The sequence below is a fragment of the Petromyzon marinus genome, chromosome 68, assembly GCF_048934315.1.
Source record: "Petromyzon marinus isolate PM22_M1 ecotype Great Lakes invasive population chromosome 68, UKy_Petmar_22M1.pri1.0, whole genome shotgun sequence".
Classification (NCBI taxonomy): Eukaryota; Metazoa; Chordata; class Hyperoartia; order Petromyzontiformes; family Petromyzontidae; genus Petromyzon; species Petromyzon marinus.
The window spans coordinates 3,344,178-3,371,479 of NC_133734.1; the positions used below are offsets into that span (position 1 = coordinate 3,344,178).

Consider the following 27,302-nt stretch of genomic DNA (forward strand, 5'->3'; position numbering starts at 1 on the left):
TGGCGGTGGCGATGGCGGTGGTGGCGGTGGTGGCGGTGGTGGCGGTGGTGGTGGGAGTTGCGGTGCCATCGGCTGCCACAGCAACTGTGGCGATGATGCAGGTGAGGAAGGATGTCCCCGTGCGCGTAGAGAAGTCACAGCGATGGGAAGAGTCATGCGGGCCTCTTCATTCAATTATGCCCAACACCTCACCGGCTGTTTAAGCTAAAGACAAAACGCCTTCGGCGTCACCAAATGATAGCAGCTCAACCAAGTGGCTGATATCGTCGTCGTCACGTTGGACATCGATAGCAGCAGCCAGATCCTCTAAACGCATAGAGACACATGGAGCGATGCACAGAGACCCGTATAGATGCATGGAGACCAATACACATACACAGAGATCCGTAGAGACACACAGAGACCTGTGGAGATACATAGAGACCCATACAGACACAGAGACCCATAGAGATACAGAGACCCATACAGACATAGAGACCCATACAGACACAGAGACCCATACAGACACAGAGACCCATCGAGATACACAAAGACTCATATAGATACACAGAGACCCATATAGATACACAGAGACCCATAGAGATAGAGATACACAGAGACCTATAGAGATACACAGAGACCCATACAGACACAGAGACCTATACAGGTACACAGAGACCCATAGAGATACACAGAGACCCATAGAGATACATAAAGACCCATAGAGATACACAGAGACCCGTAGAGACACACAGAGACCCATAGAGATACAGAGACCCATACAGACATAGAGACCCATACAGACACAGAGACCCATACAGACACAGAGACCCATCGAGATACACAAAGACTCATATAGATACACAGAGACCCATATAGATACACAGAGACCCATAGAGATAGAGATACACAGAGACCTATAGAGATACACAGAGACCCATACAGACACAGAGACCTATACAGGTACACAGAGACCCATAGAGATACACAGAGACCCATAGAGATACATAAAGACCCATAGAGATACACAGAGACCCGTAGAGATACACAGAGACCCATAGAGATACACAGAGACCCATAGAGATACATAAAGGCCAACATAGATAGACTCAGACCCACATTGAAACGAAACAATTTTCATATTACCATAGGGGCCCCCACTGAGCAGCGATGTCACTTCCTGTTCAGAAGCGGTACCTGGCCATCACAGGTCACGACAGCAGCTCAAGCAAGTGGCTGATATAATCATCATCATCATCACGTGGAAATGTACAGCAGCAGCCAAATACTCTGAACGCGTGGCGATGTCGATTCTAAATGTGGATGTTAAAAACCGGAAGACCCGCAGAGAAATCCACGCGGCCGTCACGGGGAGAGAGAGAGAGAGACGCAAGACTCCAAATGATACAGCAGGCCTCAGGGTCCAGATGAAAACCCACGGCCTTCTGTTATACCATTACTGGTGGTGGCGTTAGCTCTGCCTCCCAGTGACAGAGCGTTCCAGACGGCCGCAGAAGCAGCGGAGCGCAATCTGAAAGCGCCCGCGAGCGATGATGTGGTGACCACCGTCTTTGTTCTGATGGTTAGCCACTCACCCACCCACTCATCCACCCACTCACTCATTCACCCACCCACTCATCCACCCACCCACTCATCCACCCAGTCACTCATCCAACCTCTCGCCCACCCACCCACTCATTCAACCTCTTACCCATCCACCCACCCATTCACGCATCCACCCACCCACTCACCCACTCATCCATCCACCCACCCACTCACCCACTCACCCGTCCACCCACCCACTCACCCACCTACCCACCCAGTCACCCACACACAGACAAATTCTCGGCTACTGCTGCTGCTGCTGCTATAAACGTCCACGTGATGATGATGATGACATCAGCCACGTGGTTGACACTGCCATGATTTGTGATGGCCAGGTCGCTTCTGATAGGCCTTAAACCGGGTAAAATTAAAGACGAAATAGAAAAAAAACGGATGTATACAGGGTGTTTGAACAGAATGGACCCGATTCAAAATCGCCTTATCTCTGCAACCACGAACCGCCACATGAATGAAACTCTTACCACTTGAAAGGGGGCGGGGCATAGATAGGGCGGGGCATAGAGAGGGCGGGGCATAGAGAGGGCGGGGCATAGAGTTTTTGAAATGATTACCGCTCGGTGCCTCTCCCAGCGCACAAACAGCCCCTGGCCTCAAGTCATTCACGAGACGGTGACCTCACCGCAAGCACAAGGGGCGTTTTGCAGTTCAGCAGTTCGGCAATTCGGCAAGGCCGAATCCCTAATTGCGGTGCGGAGTGCGTTTCGACGGCGTCTTGGCGTCGATCCGCCGATGTCAAAGAGCGTTCGTCGTTGGTACCGACGATCTGGGGAAACGGGCTGCTGTTGATGTAAGGGGCAGAGCACGGGGGCGACCACGCAGCTCGGAGGGAAACGCGAAGAAGAGACCCGTTTGGGACGAATTCAACCATCGTTGTCGACGTTGTCCGTACAGAAGGTGGAGGGCGCACGCAGAGCATTGATAAAAATTATTAGTTAAACTTGATAACTCATTGAACATACTTAGGGACATACTTCACACTCACTGAGCTAAACTCTTTTTTTTTATATATATATAAAATGTGATTATGCGAGGATACACCCAGTAGCCTAACGTCGGAAAAAGAGCAACGGAGTAGCTTAGTGACGCCGTACCTGGTAAAATAAGATTCAAATCAAGATTAAAATAAAGAAATAGTTTAGTTTTTGTATGGATCTCTATGTATCTCTATGGGTCTCTGTGTATCTATGTAGGTTTCTATATATATGGGGCTTCATGTATTTCTATGGGGCTCTATGGATCTATACGGGTCTATGGGTCTCTCTATCTATATAGGTATCTATGTATCTCTATGTATCTATGTGAGTCTCTGTGTCTCTATGCATCGATATGGGTTTCTATATATTGGGCTTTATGTATTTCTATGGGGCTCTATATGGCTCTATGGGTCTCTTGATCTATATAGGTCTCTATGGGTATCTATCGGTATCTATGTATCTGCACGGGTCTCTATGTATCTATATGGGTCTCTATATATATGGGGCTTCATGTATTTCTATGGGGCTCTATGTATCTATACGGGTCTATGGGTCTCTCTATCCATATAGGTCTCTATGGGTATCTATGTATCTGCACGGGTCTCTATGTATCTATATGGGTCTCTATATATATGGGGCTTCATGTATTTCTATGGGGCTCTATGGATCTATACGGGTCTATGGGTCTCTCTCTATATATAGGTCTCTATGGGTATCTATGTATCTGCACGGGTCTCTATGTATCTATATGGGTCTCTATATATATGGGGCTTCATGTATTTATATGGGGCTCTATGGATCTATACGGGTCTATGGGTCTCTCGATCTATATATAGGTCTCTATGGGTCTCTATGGGTATGTATGTATCTGCACGAGTCTCTATGTATCTATATGGGTCTCTATATATATGGGGCTTCATGTATTTCTATGGGGCTCTATGGATCTATACGGGTCTATGGGTCTCTCTATATATAGGTCTCTATGGGTATCTATGTATCTGCACGGGTCTCTATGTATCTATATGGGTCTCTATATATATGGGGCTTCATGTATTTCTATGGGGCTCTATGTATCTATACGGGTCTATGGGTCTCTCTCTATATATAGGTCTCTATGGGTATCTATGTATCTGCACGTGTCTCTATGTATCTATATGGGTCTCTATATATATGGGGCTTCATGTATTTCTATGGGGCTCTATGGATCTATACGGGTCTATGGGTCTCTCTCTATATATAGGTCTCTATGGGTATCTATGTATCTGCACGTGTCTCTATGTATCTATATGGGTCTCTATATATATGGGGCTTCATGTATTTATATGCGGCTCTATGTATCTATACGGGTCTATGGGTCTCTCTATATATATAGGTCTCTATGGGTATCTATGTATCTGCACGGGTCTCTATGTATCTATAGGTCTCTACGTATCTCTATGCGTTATACATATCCACGTGCTGCTATAAATATCCACGTGATGATGATATCAGCCACTTCGTTCGGCTATTATGTGTGGTGGCCAGGTCATTTATGATACAGAGCTATACAGCAGCTTAGTGGCGCTTTAACCTGGTGGAATAAAACAAAGTTTTTGGCTTTGGTTGAGTTATCAATAACGCTTCCCTCTACCCCTCCACAGGCAACCAAAGCCGGCGAGTGCCCGCGTGGATTCTACCGGTCAGCAAGCGGTGCCGTTTGCTGTCAGCAGTGCGAAGCAGGTGAAGGAAATTGGCCCTAAATGTTTACTTGAAACTTTCGTGACGGCAGGAATTCAAATTCTTTGGTTCTTTCGGTAAAGTCACGTAGACAGAAACACCATAACGAAAACAATAAAGTGAATAAATATTTTAAAAAAATCATGAAAGTGTTTTTTATTTGTTATTTTTGTATAGATATTTTTTTTAAATTGACTTTATTTTATTTTTATATCTACGTGACCCCACAAAGAATAGAAATTGACCTCTCCTAGTAGAACAAAACATTTTTTACGATCGATATATTTTAAAGTTCACAGATATAGCAGCGGTGTTGTTTTCTCAAAACAAGCCGAGGAAAACCATTCTATTGGCAGTGCAGCTCTTGTTAAGAGACCTTTGTGTTCTGAGTGAGTGTACGAGTGTGTTGATCTTCTCTCGCACCACAGCACGTAGCTAACCACGCGAATCGGATGTGGCAGAGGAAGAACAACAAACCACAAACACATAAATCAGTTCTAAATAAATAAGTCCTCAATGCGGCATAGCAGTGGTGTAGTGTATAATGTAGTGTATAGTGTAATGTATTGGGGAGTAGTATAATGTATAGTGTGTGGTGTGTAGTGTATAGTGGTGTAGTGCATAGTGGTGTAGTGTATAGTGTAGTAGCATAATGTAGAGTGTGTGTTGTGTAGTGTATAGTAGTTGTGTACAATGGTGTAGTGTATAGTGGCGTAGTGTAGTGTAATGTAGGTTGTGTAGTAGAATAATATATAGTGTGTGTAGAATCGGAGGTGGCAGGCGATGTAGTGTATAGTTGTGTAGTGTATAGTGGAGTGTAATGTAGTGTAGTGTGTAGTAGTATCATGTATATTGTGTGTTGTGGAGTGTATAGTAGTGTAGTGTATATTGTGTGTTGTGGAGTGTATAGTAGTGTAGTGTATAGGGTGTGGTGCGTAGTGTATAGTAGTGTAGTGTATAGGGTGGGTGTGTAGTGTATAGTAGTGTAGTGTATATTGTGTGTTGTGTAGTGTATGGTAGTGTAGTGTATATTGTGTGTTGTGTAGTGTATAGTAGTGTAGTGTATAGTGTGTGGTGTGTAGTGTATAGTAGTGTAGTGTATATTGTGTGTTGTGGAGTGTATAGTAGTGTAGTGTATAGGGTGTGGTGTGTAGTGTATAGTAGTGTAGTGTATATTGTGTGTTGTGTAGTGTATAGTAGTGTAGTGTATATTGTGTGTTGTGTAGTGTATAGTAGTGTAGTGTATATTGTGTGTTGTGGAGTGTATAGTAGTGTAGTGTATATTGTGTGTTGTGTAGTGTATAGTAGTGTAGTGTATATTGTGTGTTGTGTAGTGTATAGTAGTGTAGTGTATAGTGTGTGGTGTGTAGTGTATAGTAGTGTAGTGTATAGGGTGTGGTGTGTAGTGTATAGTAGTGTAGTGTATATTGTGTGTTGTGTAGTGTATAGTAGTGTAGTGTATAGTGTGTGGTGTGTAGTGTATAGTAGTGTAGTGTATAGGGTGTGGTGTGTAGTGTATAGTAGTGTAGTGTATATTGTGTGTTGTGTAGTGTATAGTAGTGTAGTGTATAGGGTGTGGTGTGTAGTGTATAGTAGTGTAGTGTATATTGTGTGTTGTGTAGTGTATAGTAGTGTAGTGTATAGTGTGTGTTGTGGAGTGTATAGTAGTGTAGTGTATAGGGTGTGGTGTGTAGTGTATAGTAGTGTAGCGTGGTGCCGTGTAGTGGAGTAGTGTGTGGTGTATAGCGTGTAGTGTATTGTATAGTGCAGTGTATAATGTAGTGTATAGTCTATAGTAGTTTGGTGTATAGTATGTGGTGTGTAGTATGTAGTGTATGGTGGTGTGTTTAGCAGTGTATTGTAGTGTATAGTGTATAGTATGTGGTGTGCAGTATGTAGTGTATGGTGTACTGTTTAATAGTGTATTGTAGTGTATAGTATGTGGTGTGCAGTATGTAGTGTATGGTGGTGTGTTTAGCAGTGTATTGTAGTGTATAGTGTATAGTATGTGGTGTGTAGTATGTAGTGTATGGTGGTGTATTTAGTAGTGTATTGTAGTGTATGGTGTATAGTATGTGGTGTGTAGTATGTAGTGTATGGTGGTGTGTTTAGCAGTGTATTGTATAGTGTGTGGTGTGCAGTATGTAGTGTATGGTGGTGCGTTTAGCAGTGTATTGTAGTGTATAGTGTATAGTATGTGGTGTGTAGTATGTAGTGTATGGTGGTGTGTTTAGCAGTGTATAGTGTATAGTATGTGGTGTGTAGTATATAGTGTATGGTGTACTGTTTAATAGTGTATTGTAGTGTATAGTATGTGGTGTGCAGTATGTAGTGTATGGTGGTGTGTTTAGCAGTGTATTGTAGTGTATAGTATGTGGTGTGCAGTATGTAGTGTATGGTGGTGTGTTTAGTAGTGTATTGTAGTGTATAGTGTATAGTATGTGGTGTGTAGTATGTAGTGTATGGTGTACTGTTTAATAGTGTATTGTAGTGTATAGTAGAGTCTATGCTAAACTTCTTTGTCACCGTACGGAGCCAACCACGAATTGGAGGTGTGGGAGAAGAATCACAAATTACAAATACAAAATGGCAATTGTGAAATCACGGTACAATTTGGGGTGCCATTGTGGCTAGGAGATGTTAACTACCTCGCTTGGTTTGCGGGAGGTCGTGGGTTAGATCCTGAGCCCTGCGAGACGTTAACTACCTCGCTTCGTATCCATGAGGTCGTGGGTTAGATCCTGGACCCTGCGAGATGTTAACTACCTCGCCTGGTATGCAGGAGGTCGTGGGTTAGATCCTGGGCCCTGCGAGACGTTAACTACCTCGCCTGGTATCCATGAGGTCGTGGGTTAGATCCTGGGCCCTGCGAGACGTTAACTACCTCGCCTGGTATCCATGAGGTCGTGGGTTAGATCCTGGACCCTGCGAGATGTTAGCTACCTCGCCTGGTATGCGGGAGGGCGTGGGTTCGATCCTGGACCCTGCGAGATGTTAACTACCTCGCCTGGTATCCATGAGGTTGTGGGTTCGATCCTGGACCCTGCGAGATGGTAACTACCTCGCCTGGTATGCGGGAGGTCGTGGGTTCGATCCTGGACCCTGCGAGATGTTAACTACCTCGCCTGGTATCCATGAGGTCGTGGGTTCGATCCTGGACCCTGCGAGATGTTAACTACCTCGCCTGGTATGCAGGAGGTCGTGGGTTATATCCTGGGCCCTGCGAGACGTTAACTACCTCGCCTGGTATCCATGAGGTCGTGGGTTAGATCCTGGACTCTGCCTCTCTCTCTCTCCCCTCGTGGATTTTTCTCCGGGTCCTCCGGTTCCCCCCCCCCCCCAAGTTTAAACATCAAGCGGATAGAGTATTTAGATTATTTTATTGCTACACAGTGAGGGGAAAAAAGTATTTGATCCCTTGCTGATTTTGTACGTTTGCCCACTGACAAAGAAATGATCAGTCTATAATTTTAATCGTAGGTTTATTTGAACAGTGAGAGACAGAATAACAACAACAAAATCCAGAAAAACGCATGTCAAAAAAGTTACAAATTGATTTGCATTTTATTTAGGGAAATAAGTATTTGACCCCATTGCAAAACATGACTTAGTACTTGGTGGCAAACCCCTTGTTAGCAATCACAGAGGTCAGACGTTTCTTGTAGTTGGCCACCAGGTTTGCACACATCTCAGGAAGGATTTTGTCCCACTCCTCTTTGCAGATCTTCTCCAAGTCATTAAGGTTTCGAGGCTGACGTTTGGCAACTCGAACCTTCAGCTCCCTGGAGACTGGCTAGGCCACTAAAGGACCTTAATGTGCTTCTTCTTGAGCCACTCCTTTGTTGCCTTGGCCATGTGTTTTGGGTCATTGTCATGCTGGAATACCCGTCTACGACCCATTTTCAATGCCCTGGCTGAGGGAAGGCGGTACATGGCCCGGTCCATCGTCCCTTTGATGCGGTGAAGTTGTCCTGTCCCCTTAGCAGAAAAACACCCCCAGAGCATAATGTTTCCACCTCCATGATTGACGGTGGGGATGGTGTTCTTGGGGTCATAGGCAGCCTTCCTCCTCCTCCAAACACGGCGAGTTGAGTTGATGCCAAAGAGCTCCATTTTGGTCTCATCTGACCACAACACTTTCACCCAGTTGTCCTCTGAATCATTCAGATGTTCATTGGCAAACTTCAGACAGACATGTATATGTGCTTTCTTGAGCAGGGGGACCTTGTGGGCGCTGCAGGATTTCAGTCCTTCACGGCGTAGTGTGTTACCAATTGTTTTCTTGGTGACTATGGTCCCAGCTGCCTTGAGATCATTGACAAGATCCTCCCGTGTAGTTCTGGGCTGATTCCTCACCGTTCTCATGATCATTGCAACTCCACGAGGTGAGATTTTGCATGGAGCCCTAGGCCGAGGGAGATTAACAGTTATTTTGTGTTTCTTCCATTTGCGAATAATCGCACCAACTGTTGTCACCTTCTCACCAAGCTGCTTTCCAATGGTCTTGTAGCCCATTCCAGCCTTGTGTAGGTCTACAATCTTGTCCCTGACATCCTTGGAGAGCTCTTTGGTCTTGGCCATGGTGAGAGTTTGGAATCTGATTGATTGATTGCTTCTGTAGACAGGTGTCTTTTATACAGGTAACAAGCTGAGATTAGGAGCACTCCTTTTAAGAGTGTGCTCCTAATCTCAGCTCGTTACCTGTATTAAAGACAGCTTAGAGCCAGAAATCTTTCTGATTGAGAGGGGTCAAATATTTATTTCCCTCATTAAAATGCAAATCAATTCATAACATTTTTGACATGCGTTATTCAGGATTTTGTTGTTGTTATTCTGGCTCTCACTGTTCAAATAAACCTACCATTAAAACTATAGACTGATCATTTCTTTGTCAGTGGGCAAACGTACAAAATCAGCAGGGGATCAAATACTTTTTTCCCTCACTGTAAATATCCACGCGATAATGACATCAGCCACTTGGTTGAGTTGCTATCATTTGCGATTGCCAGATGCCGCTTCTGACAAAGATCTACATAGCTCAGTGGGGCCTTGCACCTGGTAGATTGAAAAAAATCGAGTTTAGCTCAGTACATTTTGTTGGAAAATTCCAACGAAAACGATCATTTATGAGCGTTTGTCCGTGCGTGCCCGTGTTTGTGCTTTGCTCCCAACAGGGAAGTATTTAATATCGGACTGCACAGCTGAACAGGGACACTCCGGCTGTCAAGTCTGCGACAGTGGCACTTATACCGCGTTACCAAACAGCTCAGGAAATTGCCTTATGTGCACACCTTGTCAGTCCGGTGAGCGACTATACACTACACTATACACTACACTATACACTACACTATACACTACTATACACTATACACTACACTACTATACACTATACACTACACTATACACTACACTATACACTATTCTCTACACAACACTATACACTACACTATACACTACACTATGCACAACACTATACACTACACTACACACTACTATACACTACACTATACACTACACTATTCACTACTATACACTACACTATACACTACACTACTACACACTCACTATACACTACACTATACACTACACTACTACACACTCACTATACACTACACTATACACTACACTACTACACACTCACTATACACTACACTATACACTACACTACTACACACTCACTATACACTACACTATACACTACACTACTGTAGAGGTGATCACCACTCACCATTCATTAACCTGCAGTACCACTGAGGACTATACACAATACACTACACTATACAATACACACTGAACTATACACTACACAACACTATACACTACACTATACACTACACTATGCACAACACTATACACTACACTACACACTACTATACACTACATTATACACTACACTATTCACTACTATACACTACACTATACACTACACTACTACACACTCACTATACACTACACTATACACTACACTACTACACACTCACTATACACTACACTATACACTACACTACTACACACTCACTATACACTACACTATACACTACACTACTACACACTCACTATACACTACACTATACACTACACTACTGTAGAGGTGATCACCACTCACCATTCATTAACCTGCAGTACTACTGAGGACTATACACAATACACTACACTATACACTACACACTGAACTATACACTACACAACACTATACACTACACTATACACTACACTATACACTACACAACTATACACTACACAACTATACACTACACTATACACTACACACTCAACTATACATTACACTATACACTACACTATACACTACACCATACACTACACCATACACTACACCATACACTAAGCAACTATACACTGAGTGTCAATGGGGAAATGGCCGGGCTCAAACAGAGGTGAGAGCGGATCAGAACGACGGATTGGGAAGGGCCAATCAGAGAGTTCCAAGCAAAGGGGCGTGGCTGGGGCGGAGCCAGCCAACGGATGAGTATAAAAGCCAGGGCGCTGGGAGCTTTCCACACCAAGACCGGGCTGAAGATAGACAGGACCCTGGAAGCCCTTCTCAGTGTTGAGGCGCGGTGCAACAGGTGGTCGGGTCCCACAGACCCAGTGGTCGTGTCCGTTAGCCTCCCCCAGGTCCCGGCCCTGAGGACGTTAGGTTAGCGGGTAACCCGTGAGTAGGTCCCGCCAAGTCCGGAGGCCGTAGCCGACTAGGTATCGGGTAAGGGGGGCCGTGTACCCCTTGTGTGGGTTAGGGGCCGTGTCGAAAGATAGACGATAAACTGTGTGTGCCTCATATAGAAGTTTATTCGTCCGTGATTACAACACTACGCTGCTATACACTACACTACTATACTATACACTGCTATAGATCATTACCATACACTACACTACTATACACTACTATACACTACACTACTATACACTACACTACTATACACTACTATATATCATTACTATACACTACACTACTATACTATACACTGCTATAGATCATTACTATACACTACTATACACTACACTACTATACTATACACTACTATAGATCATTACTATACACTACACTACTATACACTACACTATTATACTATACACTACTATAGATCATTACTATACACTACACTACTATACACTACTATACTATACACTGCTATAGATCATTACTATACACTACACTACTATACACTACACTACTGTACACTACTATACATTAATATACACTACACTACTATACACTACACTACTATACACTACTATACACAACACTACTATAGATCACTACTATACACTACACTACTATACATTACTATACACTACACTACTATACACTACACTACTATACTATACACTACACTACTATACTATACACTACTATACACAACACTACTATAGATCACTACTATACACTACACTGCTATACATTACTATACACTACTGTACACTACTCTACTATACTATACACTACACTACTATAGATCACTACTATACACTACACTACTATACACTACTATACACTACTATCCACTACACTACTATACACTACACTACTATAGATCACTACTATACACTACTCTACTATACACTATACACTACACTATACACTACACTACTATAGATCACGACTATACAATGCTATACACTACTGTACACTACTCTACTATACACTATACACTACACTATACACTACTATACACTACACTATACACTACACTATACACTACACTATACACTACACTATACACTACTATACACTACTATACACTACACTATGCACTACACTATACACTACTATACACTACTATACACTACACTATACACTACACTATACACTACACTATACACAACACTATACACTACTATACACTACACTATACACTACACTATACACTACACTATACACTACTTGATATTTTTCTCTAATCCACAGATGAGGATGAGGAGCAGGAATGCAGCACAACCGCAGACAGACGGTGCAGATGCAAACCCGGCTATCATAAGCGTGGCAGCGAGCATTTCTGCAGAGAGGATTCTGTTGCACCTGTGACATCAAGTACAACCCGTCCCCCTGACTCAGGTGCGCTTCTACGGTCTCGTCACGGAGAGATATAAACCATCGTCATCATCGTCATCATCATCGTCATCGTCTTCATCATATAAACCATCGTCATCATCGTCATCATCATCGTCATCATCATCGTCATCGTCTTCATCATATAAACCATCGTCATCATCGTCATCATCATCCTCACAGCAGCAACAGCAGCAGGCGAATGAAGATGTTCAACGCCTCATCAAGTGGCGCTTTCAGATGCTATACACTACACTATACACTACACTACACACTACACTATACACTGCACTATACACTACACTACAGACACACACAGACACATAGAGACACACACACAGACACATAGAGACACACAGACACACACACAGACACATAGAGACACACAGACGCACTGCAGATACAGATAGACTCATAAAGACACACAACTACAACAACCGCCATTCGCCACTAAGTGGCGGTGACGTCACCACGACGCTTGTGCCAGGCTACGTGCACCTCGAGGTCACGTGAAGTGTCGAACGCCCAGCTGGGCAAACCCAGGTGCCACGGGTCGACTGCTTGAGACGACACACAGACACACACACACAGATACAGAGAGACACATAGAGACACCACACAGTTACAACACACAGACAAAGACAGACACATAGAGACACACAGACACACACAGATGAAGGCAGACACACAGACACACGCACAGGCACACACACACACAGATAGACACACAGACAGACACACAGACACACACAAACACAGACACACACAGACAGACACACAGACAACAACAACAACCGCCATTCGCCACTAAGTGGTGGTGACGTCATAATGGCGCCTGAGCCAGGCCCACTTTGAGTCCACGTGAAGGCTCACTGACAGGAGGTCACGGGGCAGACCCAGCAGGTGCCATTGGTTGGCTGACTGAGATGACTGGCTGATGCACCACCTGTGCCCCCTACTGTGCCAACCTGCTGTGCTTTAGCCACCCGGCGCTCCGCTCGTTGTTGTGAGCGTCGCTCCTCCGCCCTCCGTTGTTGTTGGAGGGCGACTACCTCCAACTGCCCAGTAGCAGCGTCCTTCACGAGCCTCATCCACAGAGGCCGATCTTGACACCGCTGGTACCGGTTATCGGCAAGTCCACTCAGCTCCACGTCCTCCTGTTCCACATCACTCCATCTCTTCTCTAGCCCGTGCCGCACCCAGTTAGGCCCCTCGATCTGGCTGAACAAAAGCTGTTTCGGCATGCGGTGGCTGGGCATGCGGGCTACATGACCCAGCCATCGCAGCCTTGCCTGCCGGTGGAGCTCACTGATGGGAATTTTGTCCAGATCTTTCAAGGTTTTGTGAGCTCCTCACACAATCCAGCCTAGTTAAACCCAGGATAGATCGCAGGCAGGTCAGCCTAAATGTTTCTAACCGGCGCAGATGTTCCATTAGAGGGGTCCACATTTTACAAGCATAGAGAAGGGAGGGCATGACTGTAGCCGAGAAGACCTGAAGCTTCATGCGGAGTGACAGACCAGGTAGCTTCCACAAAGCATTGCGCAGCCGATGAACAGATAACGCCGCCTGACTGATTGGGAGTGAGACCTCTCCTGTGTAACTAGGAGCTGGTCATGAGCACACTGCCCAGGTATGGGAAACTCTCCACTCTTTCCACAACTGCTCCATCACACAAAATACCCATACTTTGTTTTGGTGGGGCTGATGGTAAGACCCCACCTCTTAGTGGCACACTTCAGGTTCAGCAGCAGCTCCACCAACTCCTCCTTTGAGTGAGCAGCAATCACCAGATAATCAACATACATAGACACATACAAATATCCCCCATATAGCTTTAACATTCTGTAGGGGCGAGTGCTGTTAGCGAGCACCTATGAAGGCCGGAACGGTACACGAAGGGGTGGGTGGCCAGCACCACGCCCGGCCGCCTTTGTCTCCCCAGTGGCAATGTTTACACACCGCACCAGGTACTCATTTGAGGCTGAGTCGACCTAGGGGAGGCCCGGGACCGGTTCAGATAATCGTCACTGGCGGTGTTGGCCGTGAGCGGGAATCGAACCCGGGTGGCCAGGTTCATAGCGCAGCGTAGTGCTAACCGCTACTACACTACCGCTCCCCACACACACACACACACAGAGAAACACACAGAGACACAGAGAGAAGGCGACACACACAGACACACACACACATACAACTCTGCACGTATTTATTTTCAAACAGGAAGAGGCAAGGCGGCGGCCATTGTGGTGGCCGTGGTTTGGCTGCTTCTCATTATCGCTGCTGGCGCTGCTGCGTTCATTCACAAGAAGAAGCGGCGGAAATTTCCACGCGGTAAGGCAGCGAGCATCTTCACTTCTCCCGCATTGCACCTGTAAACTAGAATCTTTATTTATTCACATATTGTAGGAGGAGATAATCCCAAGAGCCGTGAAGCTCTTCATTGACCTCATGTCCAGTTTGTGCACGGGGTCAGAAAGTTGAGAATCAGAATTTTTTTATATATATACTGAAGCTCTTAATTCACTCATGGTCCATTAAGGGGGCGTGAGGTCACAAAGTTCAGAATCATTTTATTTATTTATATTGATACAACTGGAGGAAATCTGATGACCTATGAAGCTCTTCTGTTTCCCAAAGATGGCGCCAGAAAGTTTTTCAGCAGACCGGGTAAAAGCGTGACAGAACGTGACCACCGCTGGACTTGTCTGCTGCTATAAATGTCTACACGACGGTGGATGAGCCCACTTGGTTGAGCTGCTCTCTTTTACGATGGCCAGGTCATCATTAGAACTCCTTTGCCAGTACCAAAATTTAATAATAGGGTTTGTCCCCTTTTTTCTGGCAACAAAATTGAAACCTTTTTGCGATGATTCCTGTCTGTATTAACCACAATACCTGCAGTCAAAATGCAAACAAAAAACAACATACACTATGATAATATTTGACGCCTTTTGGCGTCATCTGGTCGAGCACCAATTGGGTCGAGGCTCAAAAGAAAGCCGTCCCTTGGTGTGGACCAATCAGTGTCAAGGACAATGCCAATATATTATCATAGTGTGTTTTTTTTGTTTGCATTTTGACTGTAGGTATTGTGGTGAATGTAGACATGAATCCTTGTAAAAAGGTTTCAGTTGTCAGAAAAAAGGGGAAAAACCACTATTATTATTATTATATGATGGCCAGGTCGCTTCTAAAAAGAATAGCTCAGAAGCGTCTCTGTCTCACGTGGTAGTCACGTGGCTGTTTCTCTCCACGTTTAGAATCAACGGCACGCAGTGTTGGGCTGTTGCTATACATATTTAGGCGAGGATGATGATGATGGTAATCAGGTACCTTATCAAGCCAATATCTTTTTATTTAAAGCTTTCGTGACTGCAGGGATTCATATTCTTGGTTCTTTCGGTAAAGTCACCGCCACGTAGAAGGGAAACAATAAAATAATAAAAATATAAAACAATAAAATTATTGTAAAACAATAAAATTATTATTCTTGGTTCTTTCGGTAAAGTCACCACCACGTTAGAAGGGAAACAATAAAATAATAAAAATATAAAACAATAAAATTATTATTCTTGGTTCTTTCGGTAAAGTCACCACCACGTTAGAAGGGAAACAAAAAAATAATAAAAATATAAAACAATAAAATTATTATTCTTGGTTCTTTCGGTAAAGTCACCGCCACGTAGAAGGGAAACAATAAAATAATAAAAATATAAAACAATAAAATTATTATTCTTGGTTCTTTCGGTAAAGTCACCGCCACGTAGAAGGGAAACAATAAAATAATAAAAATATGAAACAATAAAATTCTCACGACGTTTCGACTGCAACACAAGAAGCAATCATCATCAGGTGTGATGGGTACATCTGAACAAACTGTCGAATCGCTCTCCGTGGTGCTAACGTTTAAAATAACCGCCATTTTTTGAATAAAAATATTTCTTGCTGTGGTTTTCACACCTGATGATGATTGCTTCTTGTGTTGCAGTCGAAACGTCGTGAGAATTCTATTGTTTTATATTTTTATTATTGTATTGTTTCCCTTCTACGTGGTGGTGACTTTACCGAAAGAACCAAGAATAATAATTTTATTGTTTTATATTTTTATTATTTTATTGTTTCCCTTCTAACGTGGTGGTGACTTTACCGAAAGAACCAAGAATAATTATTTTATTGTTTTATATTTTTATTATTTTATTGTTTCCCTTCTACGTGGTGGTGACTTTACCGAAAGAACCAAGAATATGAGCCATTATCATTTGTGATAGCCAGTCACGTAGCTCAGTGGGGCTTTACCCGGTAAAATAAAAAATAAAAATTCCTTTTCGTAAAAATGAAGCATCCCAAACATCCTTGGTGGTGTGAACGGGTAGTATCCTGGGTGCACACCCCTCTTTAAACATTTTGCCTGCATTCATTTGATTATTGTTTTACTTCTCTCGTTCAACCTCCAGACGGGAAGCCTGGTAACTCTGATCAGCCCGGATCGACTGCATCGCCTCTTCTTGCGAAGGATAAACAAAACCCTGAGGCTGGACCTTCCGCAGGTCAAGATGAACATCAAATCCGTATTCTAAACATTTCATCGTTTTGAATTGGTAGCAAAAAAAAACCCCAATCGATACAAATTAAGGTTTTTTTTAATTAATTATGTTGAAGTTTTAAAAATGTAACATTTACGCAGCTGCATGTCCTCAGGCCCCCACCCCTCTCACCAAACAACAACAACAACAGCAGCCGCCATTCACCGCTATGGGGCGCCATGGGAGCTAGGATATGTTAACTCCCTCGCCTGATGTACAGGAGGTCGTGGGTTCGATCCAGACCGTGTGAGATGTTAACTACCTCGCCTGGTTTACAGGAGGTCGTGGGTTCGATCCAGACCGTGTGAGATGTTAACTCCCTCGCCTGATGTACAGGAGGTCGTGGGTTCGATCCAGACCGTGTGAGATGTTAACTACCTCGCCTGGTGTACAGGAGGTCGTGGGTTCGATCCAGACCGTGTGAGATGTTAACTACCTCGCCTGGTGTACAGGAGGTCGTGGGTTCGATCCCGACCCTGTGAGATGTTAACTCCCTCGCCTGGTGTACAGGAGGTCGTGGGTTCGATCCCGACCCTGTGAGATGTTAACTCCCTCGCCTGGTATACAGGAGGTCGTGGGTTCGATCCCGACACTGTGAGATGTTAACTCCCTCGCCTGGTGTACAGGAGGTCGTGGGTTCGATCCCGACCCTGTGAGATGTTAACTCCCTCGCCTGGTATACAGGAGGTCGTGGGTTCGATCCAGACCCTGTGAGATGTTAACTCCCTCGCCTGATATACAGGAGGTCGTGGGTTCGATCCAGACCGTGTGAGATGTTAACTACCTCGCCTGGTTTACAGGAGGTCGTGGGTTCGATCCAGACCCTGTGAGATGTTAACTCCCTCGCCTGGTGTACAGGAGGTCGTGGGTTCGATCCCGACCCTGTGAGATGTTAACTACCTCGCCTGGTGTGCAGGAGGTCGTGGGTTCGATTCCCGGATCCTGTGAGATGTTGACTACCTCGCCTGGTGTACAGGAGGTCGTGGGTTCGATCCCGACCCTGTGAGATGTTAACTACCTCGGCTGGTGTGCAGGAGGTCGTGGGTTCGATCCCGACCCTGTGAGATGTTAACTCCCTCGCCTGGTGTACAGGAGGTCGTGGGTTCGATCCCGACCCTGTGATATTTCAACTCACTTGCTTGATATAGAGGAGTTCGTGAGATCGATCCCGACTGTGCGAGATGTTAACTACCTCGCCTGGTATACAGGAGTTCGTGGGTTCGATCCCGACCCTGTTTTTTGGACTTTGTTGTTGTAACGTTCTGACCCAGTGACCCCCTTACTGGAACGTCTGCGATCAAAGAGCTTCATAGCTCATCGGATTCCTCTTGCGGAATGCAATACAACATTCTGATTCTCGTGATTATTTTTCACTTAAACTTTGCAGATTCAATCGAAGTAAAATTCATCAAAGACAACCGCGCCGAGATCATCCGCCTTGTCTGTGACGATCCGGGCAGCTTGCTGGACGAGGTGGAATCGCTGGGATACGCAGATGTGTACAGCACAGCCATTGCTCAGACAAATAAGGTAACTTGCAATTCAAAACGACGTACGTTGTGCAGTGTGTAGTGTATAGAATTGTTTAAATTCCCTACACCTCTGCTCTAGCAGACTGATAGAGAATGTCATCCGTGTAGGTCTGACCTGGTTTGAACAATATCGGGGCTCCACAAGCCTCTCCTCAGCGTGCCCGGCAAGGCGATGGTGGAATAACTCTTGCCAGGACCTTTCCAGGAACACACTCAGAAGAGAGATGCCCCTGTAGTTGTTTAAAATATGTACGGTCCCCCTGTTAAAGAGGGAGACCACCAGGGCATTCTTGCAATCCTGCGAAACCCGTCCTGTGGTCCAGACAGTTGTGATGTCATATATAAGAATAGGTTTTACCCTTTCTGGCAATAAAATAGTTTGTGTTAGGATGTTAAAACACCGAACAGAAACCTTTTGCAAGGAATAATGTCTGCATTAACCACGTGGTACTCGTGGTGGACATGGAAACAAAAAAACATGCTCTGGAGGTATATGATGATGCATCGTCCTTGAAACTGATTGGTCCACACCAGAGACAGCTTTCACTAGAGCCTCGTCTCACTAATAGTGTCTGACCAGAGGATAACACCAAAAAGCGAACAGTACAATGACAACGCCACTATCAGGACATTGAGAGCTCGGGGTGAGCTGTGATGTCATCTAGCACAGTCTGCACACAGACGTCACCCTCCCTCAGCAGTTCGCTTGGGAGATCGACCCCCCGCCCAGCGCTTTTCCTCGTCTCAGATTCCGGATCGTCCCACGCGCTTCCTCCACAGATGGCACCTGAGCCAACCACTCCGGAGGGGTGGAAACTTCTGCCAAAGTTTGAGGCACGGCAGCCCTGGCAGAGGTCGTCCCCACCTTGCCCCGTGACCTTGTCTGGGCTGAGGGATTCTCCTCCCTCGAGACCTCACGAAAAATGATTCTGCAAACCTGCAGACCGGTTCCTGGGGGTCCGAGATCAATCAGATTACCATTCTTTCCCTGAAGGACGGTGATAGGTGAGGCGCTTGCAAATTGCTGTTTTTGATGGAATTAAACAGCGAAGGCTGCGGCAAGTCTTCTCATTCTCCTACGTGGGATGTTGTAGCTGAGACCAGGCCACTGTGGGGTTTGAATGGGGTCCTAGAGACACGCACGCAGAGAGACACAGACTCCAAATGTACAGCAGCAGGCATTGCCAGGGTCATGGTATCGAAACCCCAGGACCTCCTGTGCACACGGACGAGGTTAGTTAACGTGGCACATTAGGAAGGGACCACTCTTTTAATGATATCCTTGTGCAGCAACGGAGTAAAAGTGTGGTTCTATGAACGTCCTGATGTGCTGCGCAGTGCATCAGTGCGTGTGTGTACAGCAGGGTTCATGATTAACCGCGCTTGTAAACCCGCCACGTGGTTAATGGCGACTCGGAAGACATGCTGTGTGTGTGACGCAAAGGTTGTTTTTGATCGTTATATAAATGCTCTAGACTTTTGTAGATTATGAGACCTCCTTTGCCAGTAACAAGATATAGGAATAGGTTTTACCCTTTTAACTGGCACAAAAACTGACACCTTTATTCAAGGCATCGTGTTTGCTAAAACCACAACACAAGCAGTCAAAATGCAAACAAAAAAGACAACTCTGATAATAATATTGGCACTGTCCTTGAATTTGATTGGTCCACACCCGAGACGGCTTTTCTTAGAGCCTAGTCTCCACTGGTGTTGGACCAGAAGACGCCAAAAGGCGTACAACTCAAAAACAGCGCACCATCAGAGTATTGAGGGCTCGGGGTGAGCATTTACATTATGAGACCTCCTTTGCCAGTAACAAGATATAGTAATAGGTTTTTACCCTTTTAACTGGCACAAAAACTGACACCTTTATTCAAGGCATGATGTTTGCTAAAACCACAACACAAGCAGTCAAAATGCAAACAAAAGAGACAACTCTGATAATAATATTGGCACTGTCCTTGAATTTGATTGGTCCACACCCGAGACGGCTTTTCTTAGAGCCCAGTCTCCATTGGTGTTGGACCAGAAGACGCCAAAAGGCGTACAACTCAAAAACAGCGCACTATCAGAGTATTGAGGGCTCGGGGTGAGCATTAACATTATGATACCTCCTTTGCCAATGTACATTATTGCATTTTGACTGCTTGTGTTGTGGTTTTAGCAAACATGATGCCTTGAATAAAGGTGTCAGTTTTTGTGCCAGTTAAAAGGGTAAAACCTATTCCTATGCTCTAGACTTGTTCTAGACGTTAAGCTTGGCTTTGAATTGTTCGTTTGTGATATATGCAATTAGAGGAGTTTTAGCACTGTAATTACCTACTGTCATTGTAATTCTTTAACTCTGACATTGTTTAGTCTATAACCATGCCCATGTACCCAGAGTATGACTACTTGCAATGCTATTGAGAATAGAACACATGTAAATAGTAAGCTGTACAATGGTGATATACAGTGCGTATACTGTACACATACAGTACATATAATGGGTGTAAGACACCGAGATAAGTGGATGGTATAGATAGACATACAGCTTAGGATTAAAGTAATATTCGAATAGTGATGTGCAAATGTGAGTGTCAAAGACAAAGATGGTTTGTCAGTCGTAGAATTGGGTGTAAGAGACAACTGTGAATGATTAACCGCGCTTGTAAACCCGCCACATGGTTAATGGCGACTCGGAATAAATGCTGTGTGTGTGTGACACACGTGTTGGTGCATTTTACAGAGTGACGGTGCTGTTCTTCACAAGATTACAGATTAACCACAATAAATGTGCTTGCCCTCGATTTGGAGCACTTGCCCATGTCATTCATTTCGAGTGTGCAACATTAACATCTCCATAGCCACCGTGATGGACCCCTGAGACAAAGGGATGGGTGCCTACCGTTTCTTTGCAGGAGTATCAATGCGAAACGCTCATCGACGAGATGATGTCCCTTGGGCAGAAGGCTTGCCAGGACCTCATTCGAGCCCTCGACGCCGTGCAGGATAAACACGAAGGTCTACAGCAACTCCTGAACATGATCAGTAAGTCACCAGCGCCACCATCACCACGACCGCTACCACCACAATTACAAAATAACCACCACCAACCACCTCGACCCACCGCCACAACCACTACCCACAACCACTACCCACCAGCACCAACAACCACCACCACCAACCACCACCACCAACCACCCACCACCACCACCGCCGGCCACAACAACAATAACCACGGCCAACACACGATTCACAGCGCGCGCGTATTTTCGAATTGTATCCGGACGCAAGCGTTCGATCGATGACACGAGCGCTTGATAGGCTCGCTGAGACGACACGTGCCGCGGCAGCCTATCAGCTGTTCGTATCGCGTTCGTGGGGGGCAGCCAGGCGTGGCGCTGGCGAGCCGTCCGCTCTGTGTGTGCCACAGTGCCAGCAGCCTTCATAGGCTGCTGCTGCTGCTGCTACTCGCCACTACGAACAGCCACTTGCCCCAACACTTTGTTACAGGCTACACGGAGGGGGGCTCTTTGTCGTTGTTCTTGTATGTGTGTGTGTGTGTCATTATGGTGTCAACTAAACGACGATTGATTCTTCAGATGGAGGTTTGATGCTGCTAATATTAATAATAATAAACCCTGGAGGTGCCTATGGGTTGTACTGCTGCTGTGCCAGGCTAGGTGCAGGAGGTCACGGGACAGACCCTGTAGGTGCCATGGGTTGTACTGCTGCTGTGCCAGGCTAGGTGCAGGAGGAGGTCACGGGACAGACCCTGTAGGTGCCATGGGTTGTACTGCTGCTGTGCCAGGCTAGGTGCAGGAGGAGAGAGATTACGGGACAGACACTGCAGGTGCCATGGGTTGACCAAGTGAAATGACTCCAGGCAGATGCACCACCACCACCACCACCAGCACCAGATGTGCCCCATGCTGTGCCAACTCGCTGCGCTTTATCCGCCTGGCGCTCCGCTCGTTGTTGTGAGCAGCATCGCTCCTCCGCCGTCCGTTGTTGCTGCTGGAGGGCCAATACCCTCCCAACTTGCTCCCCCCCACCCCCCCCCCAAAGTAAGCGTCCTCAACCGTGCACCTAGCCTGGCACGGCCCCAGCAGCAGCAGCAGCAGCGTCCTTCACGAGCCTCCTCCTCTGCAGTGGCGCACCCACCTTGACTTTGACATTTTGATTTAAAGCTTTCGTGACTGCAGTAATTCATATTCTTAGCTCTTTCGGTAAAGTCACGTTATTATTATTATTATTTTTTATTAAAAATTTTCACATTTTTATTTTTTTGTTTTATTTTTTAATATTTTATATTTATTATTTTTTTTATTTTTTATATTTATTATTTTTGTTTTTTATATATTTTTTATATTTTTAATATTTTTATTTCTTTTTCAATTTTTTATTGTTTTATATACATTTTTTTATTTTATTGTTTCCCTTCAACGTGACTTTACCGAAAGAGCTAAGAATTTGACTTTGACATGTTTCATTTTCCTTTTCCCACCCACCTCGATCCGTCACTCCCACCTCTGGCCGACGTCAAGACGACTCCGGCTCCGCTGGACGTCCGCTGCACGGAAATCCGTCAGCCTCAGAGTCCGATGCGGATCAAAGGAAATCGCAAACCACGACGCACCCCGATGGTCCCGATGGAGACCAACGCGGAGTGGCCGAGACCGGCGAAGAGCCTCTGAATAATCCTGAAGATGGCGATGAGTTGCGATCAACCATTTGCGTGTAACACACGTGAACAACGCCTGCGACATGTTTTACTACCTCGCCTGCTAATGCAGGAGGTGTCGTGGGTTAGATACCGGGACCCTGCGAGATGTTGATTACCTCGCCTGGTATGCAGGAGGTGTCGTGGGTTCGATACCGGGACCCTGTGAGATGTTGATTACCTCGCCTGGTATGCAGGAGGTGTCGTGGGTTCGATCCTGTGACCCTGTGAGATGTTAACTACCTCGCCTGGTATGGAGGAGGTCATGGGTTAGATCCCGGATTATGCGAGATGTTAACTACCTCGCCTGGTATGGAGGTCATGGGTTAGATCCCGGATTATGCGAGATGTTAACTACCTCGCCTGGTATGCAGGAGGTGTCGTGAGTTCGAACCCTGACGATGCCTGCTGTTGTATATTTGTATTTTTTGCGTGTCTCTCTTTCTCTCACTGCGTGTTTTTTTCGCCCCTCCACATTTTAGAATCAACATCACCACGCGTATTTGACAATGATATCAGCCACTTGGTTGAGATGTCATTTGTGATGGCGATGTCGCTTCTGAAAAAGAGCCACACAGTAGCTCAGGGGGGGGCCCTTACCTGGTACAATTAAAAGAGTTTATATTCTTGGTTTTTTTTCGGTAAAATTACCACCACGTTAGAAGGGAAACAATTAAATAGTAAAAATATAAAACAATAAAATTATTATTCTTGGTTCTTTCGGTAAAGTCACCACCACGTTAGAATGGAAACAATAAAATAATAAAAATATAAAACAATAAAATTATTATTCTTGGTTCTTTCGGTAAAGCCACCACCACGTTAGAAGGGAAACAATTAAATAATAAAAATATAAACCAATAAAATTATTATTCTTGTTTCTTTCGGTAAAGTCACCACCACGTTAGAATGGAAACAATGAAATAATAAAAAATAAGACGATAAAATTCTCACGACGTTTCGACTGCAACACAAGAAGCAATCATCATCAGGTGCGAAAACCACAGCAAGAAAATTTGAAAGAAAGGGCGTTTTTTTTTCTTCAAATTGTTCTTGCTGTGGTTTTCACACCTGATGATGATTGCTGCTTTGTGTTGCAGTCGAAACGTCGTGAGAATTTTATTGTTTTATATATATTTTTATTATTTTATTGTTTCCCTTCTAACGTGGTGGTGACTTTACCGAAAGAACCAAGAATATGAATCCCTGCAGTCACGAAAGCTTTAAATTAAAAGAGTTTAGTTTTAGTATGGGTCGCTATCTTACCCGTAAATTAATTTTTTTGTCTCTGTCTGTTTATCTGTCTGTCTGCCTGTGCATGCCTTGCAACGCTTTTCACTGAAAAAACAGTTGGGTCTACGTTTCAACAAAGTACACAGATACAACGCACTAAGCCACCGGACGAAAAAGTGCTATTTGTTTTTGACCTTGCTCAAATGTAAAAAAATAAAATCACGCTTTGTAACAATTCATTGTCACGCTGATCGAGGCGCCAAAGCACGCATCTGCGCATGCGTGGAAAAGATGAATCACGATTGCCCCTAGCGACGCACATGGGCTTGGGTCGACGGGAGGGAGGTTCACCTAAGCGTTAAAAAGGCAACAGAATACAAACAACATTGGGTTCTATCCTGAACGGTGTCATGTCCTCGTCTCCCCCCTCACCCCAACGGGTGCAGTTACTACTACAGAGTCAGTAAATACTACTATAGAGTCAGTAGATACTACTACAGAGTCAGTAAATACTACTATAGAGTCAGTAGATACTACTATAGAGTCAGTAGATACTACTGTAGAGTCAGTAGATACTACTATAGAGTCAGTAGATACTACTATAGAGTCAGTAGATACTACTATAGTCAGTAGATACTACTATAGAGTCAGTAGATACTACTATAGAGTTAGTAGATACTACTATAGAGTCAGTAGATACTACTATAGAGTCAGTAGATACTACTATAGTCAGTAGATACTACTATAGTCAGTAGATACTACTATAGTCAGTAGATATTGCTATAGAGTCAGTATATACTACTATAGAGTCAGTAGATACTACTATAGTCAGTAGATACTACTATAGTCAGTAGATACTACTATAGTCAGTAGATACTACTATAGTCAGTAGATATTGCTATAGAGTCAATAGATACTACTATAGAGTCAGTAGATACTACTATAGTCAGTAGATACTGCTATAGAGTCAATAGATACTACTATAGAGTTAGTAGATACTACTATAGTCAGTAGATACTACTATAGAGTCAGTAGATACTACTATAGCCAGTAGATACTACTATAGTCAGTAGATACTACTATAGTCAGTAGATACTACTATAGAGTCAGTAGATACTACTATAGAGTTAGTAGATACTACTATAGTCAGTAGATACTACTATAGTCAGTAGATACTACTATAGTCAGTAGATACTACTATAGTCAGTAGATATTGCTATAGAGTCAGTATATACTACTATAGAGTCAGTAGATACTACTATAGTCAATAGATACTACTATAGTCAGTAGATACTACTATAGTCAGTAGATACTACTATAGTCAGTAGATATTGCTATAGAGTCAATAGATACTACTATAGAGTCAGTAGATACTACTATAGTCAGTAGATACTGCTATAGAGTCAATAGATACTACTATAGAGTTAGTAGATACTACTATAGTCAGTAGATACTACTATAGAGTCAGTAGATACTACTATAGCCAGTAGATACTACTATAGTCAGTAGATACTACTATAGTCAGTAGATACTACTATAGAGTTAGTAGATACTACTATAGTCAGTAGATACTACTATAGAGTCAGTAGATACTACTATAGCCAGGAGATACTACTATAGTCAGTAGATACTACTATAGTCAGTAGATACTACTATAGAGTTAGTAGATACTACTATAGTCAGTAGATATTGCTATAGAGTCAGTAGATACTACTATAGTCAGTAGATATTGCTATAGAGTCAGTAGATACTACTATAGAGTTAGTAGATACTACTATGGAGTCAGTATATACTACTATAGTCAGTAGATGTTGCTATAGAGTCAGTAGATACTACTATAGTCAGTAGATACTGCTATAGAGTTAGTAGATACTACTATAGTCAGTAGATACTACTATAGAGTTAGTAGATACTACTATAGTTAGATACTACTATAGTCAGTAGATACTACTATAGTCAGTAGATTTTGCTATAGAGTTAGTAGATACTACTATAGTCAGTAGATACTACTATAGAGTTAGTAGATACTACTATGGAGTCAGTATATACTACTATAGTCAGTAGATGTTGCTATAGAGTCAGTAGATACTACTATAGTCAGTAGATACTGCTATAGAGTTAGTAGATACTACTATAGTCAGTAGATACTACTATAGAGTTAGTAGATACTACTATAGTTAGATACTACTATAGTCAGTAGATACTACTATAGTCAGTAGATTTTGCTATAGAGTTAGTAGATACTACTATAGTCAGTAGATACTACTATAGAGTTAGTAGATACTACTATAGTCAGTAGATATTACTATAGTTAGTAGATACTACTATAGTCAGTAGATACTACTATTGTCAGTAGATACTACTATAGTCAGTAGATACTACTATAGAGTCAGTAGATATTACTATAGTCAGTAGATGTTGCTATAGAGTCAGTAGATACTACTATAGTCAGTAGATACTACTATAGAGTCAGTAGATACTACTATGGAGTCAGTATATACTACTATAGTCAGTAGATGTTGCTATAGAGTCAGTATATACTACTATAGTCAGTAGATATTGCTATAGAGTCAGTAGATACTACTATAGTCAGTAGATATTGCTATAGAGTCAGTAGATACTACTTTAATAGGTTCAACGGAGTCGCAGACGCAGACTTGGAGGCAACACATTTATTCAGTTCCACCACACGGGGTAACTTTCCCCTTAACAGAATAACAACCTGTGGTGGTGACCACCAGGCTAGTAACACTAGTTACTACACTAGTTACTACGTAGTTAGTGTAGTTAACCTGGTGGTGACCGCCAGGCTAACTACACTAGTTACTACACTAGTTACTACACTAGTTACTACACTAGTTACAACGTAGCTAGTGTAGT

At 43.9% G+C, this 27,302-nt stretch overlaps 1 protein-coding gene across 1 annotated transcript; it reads left to right on the forward strand.

Moving 5' to 3' along the window:
• Positions 1-34: 34 nt before the first annotated feature.
• LOC142906606 (uncharacterized) lies at positions 35-24,651 on the forward strand. Its single transcript, XM_076054763.1, has 9 exons — positions 35-101; positions 4,220-4,298; positions 9,470-9,598; positions 12,223-12,369; positions 14,587-14,697; positions 16,821-16,913; positions 18,337-18,479; positions 21,385-21,514; positions 23,014-24,651. The coding sequence occupies exons 1-9, from the start codon at positions 93-95 to the stop codon at positions 23,208-23,210; spliced, it is 1,038 nt and encodes a 345-aa protein (XP_075910878.1). The 5' UTR covers positions 35-92; the 3' UTR covers positions 23,211-24,651.
• The last annotated feature ends 2,651 nt before the right edge of the window (positions 24,652-27,302 follow it).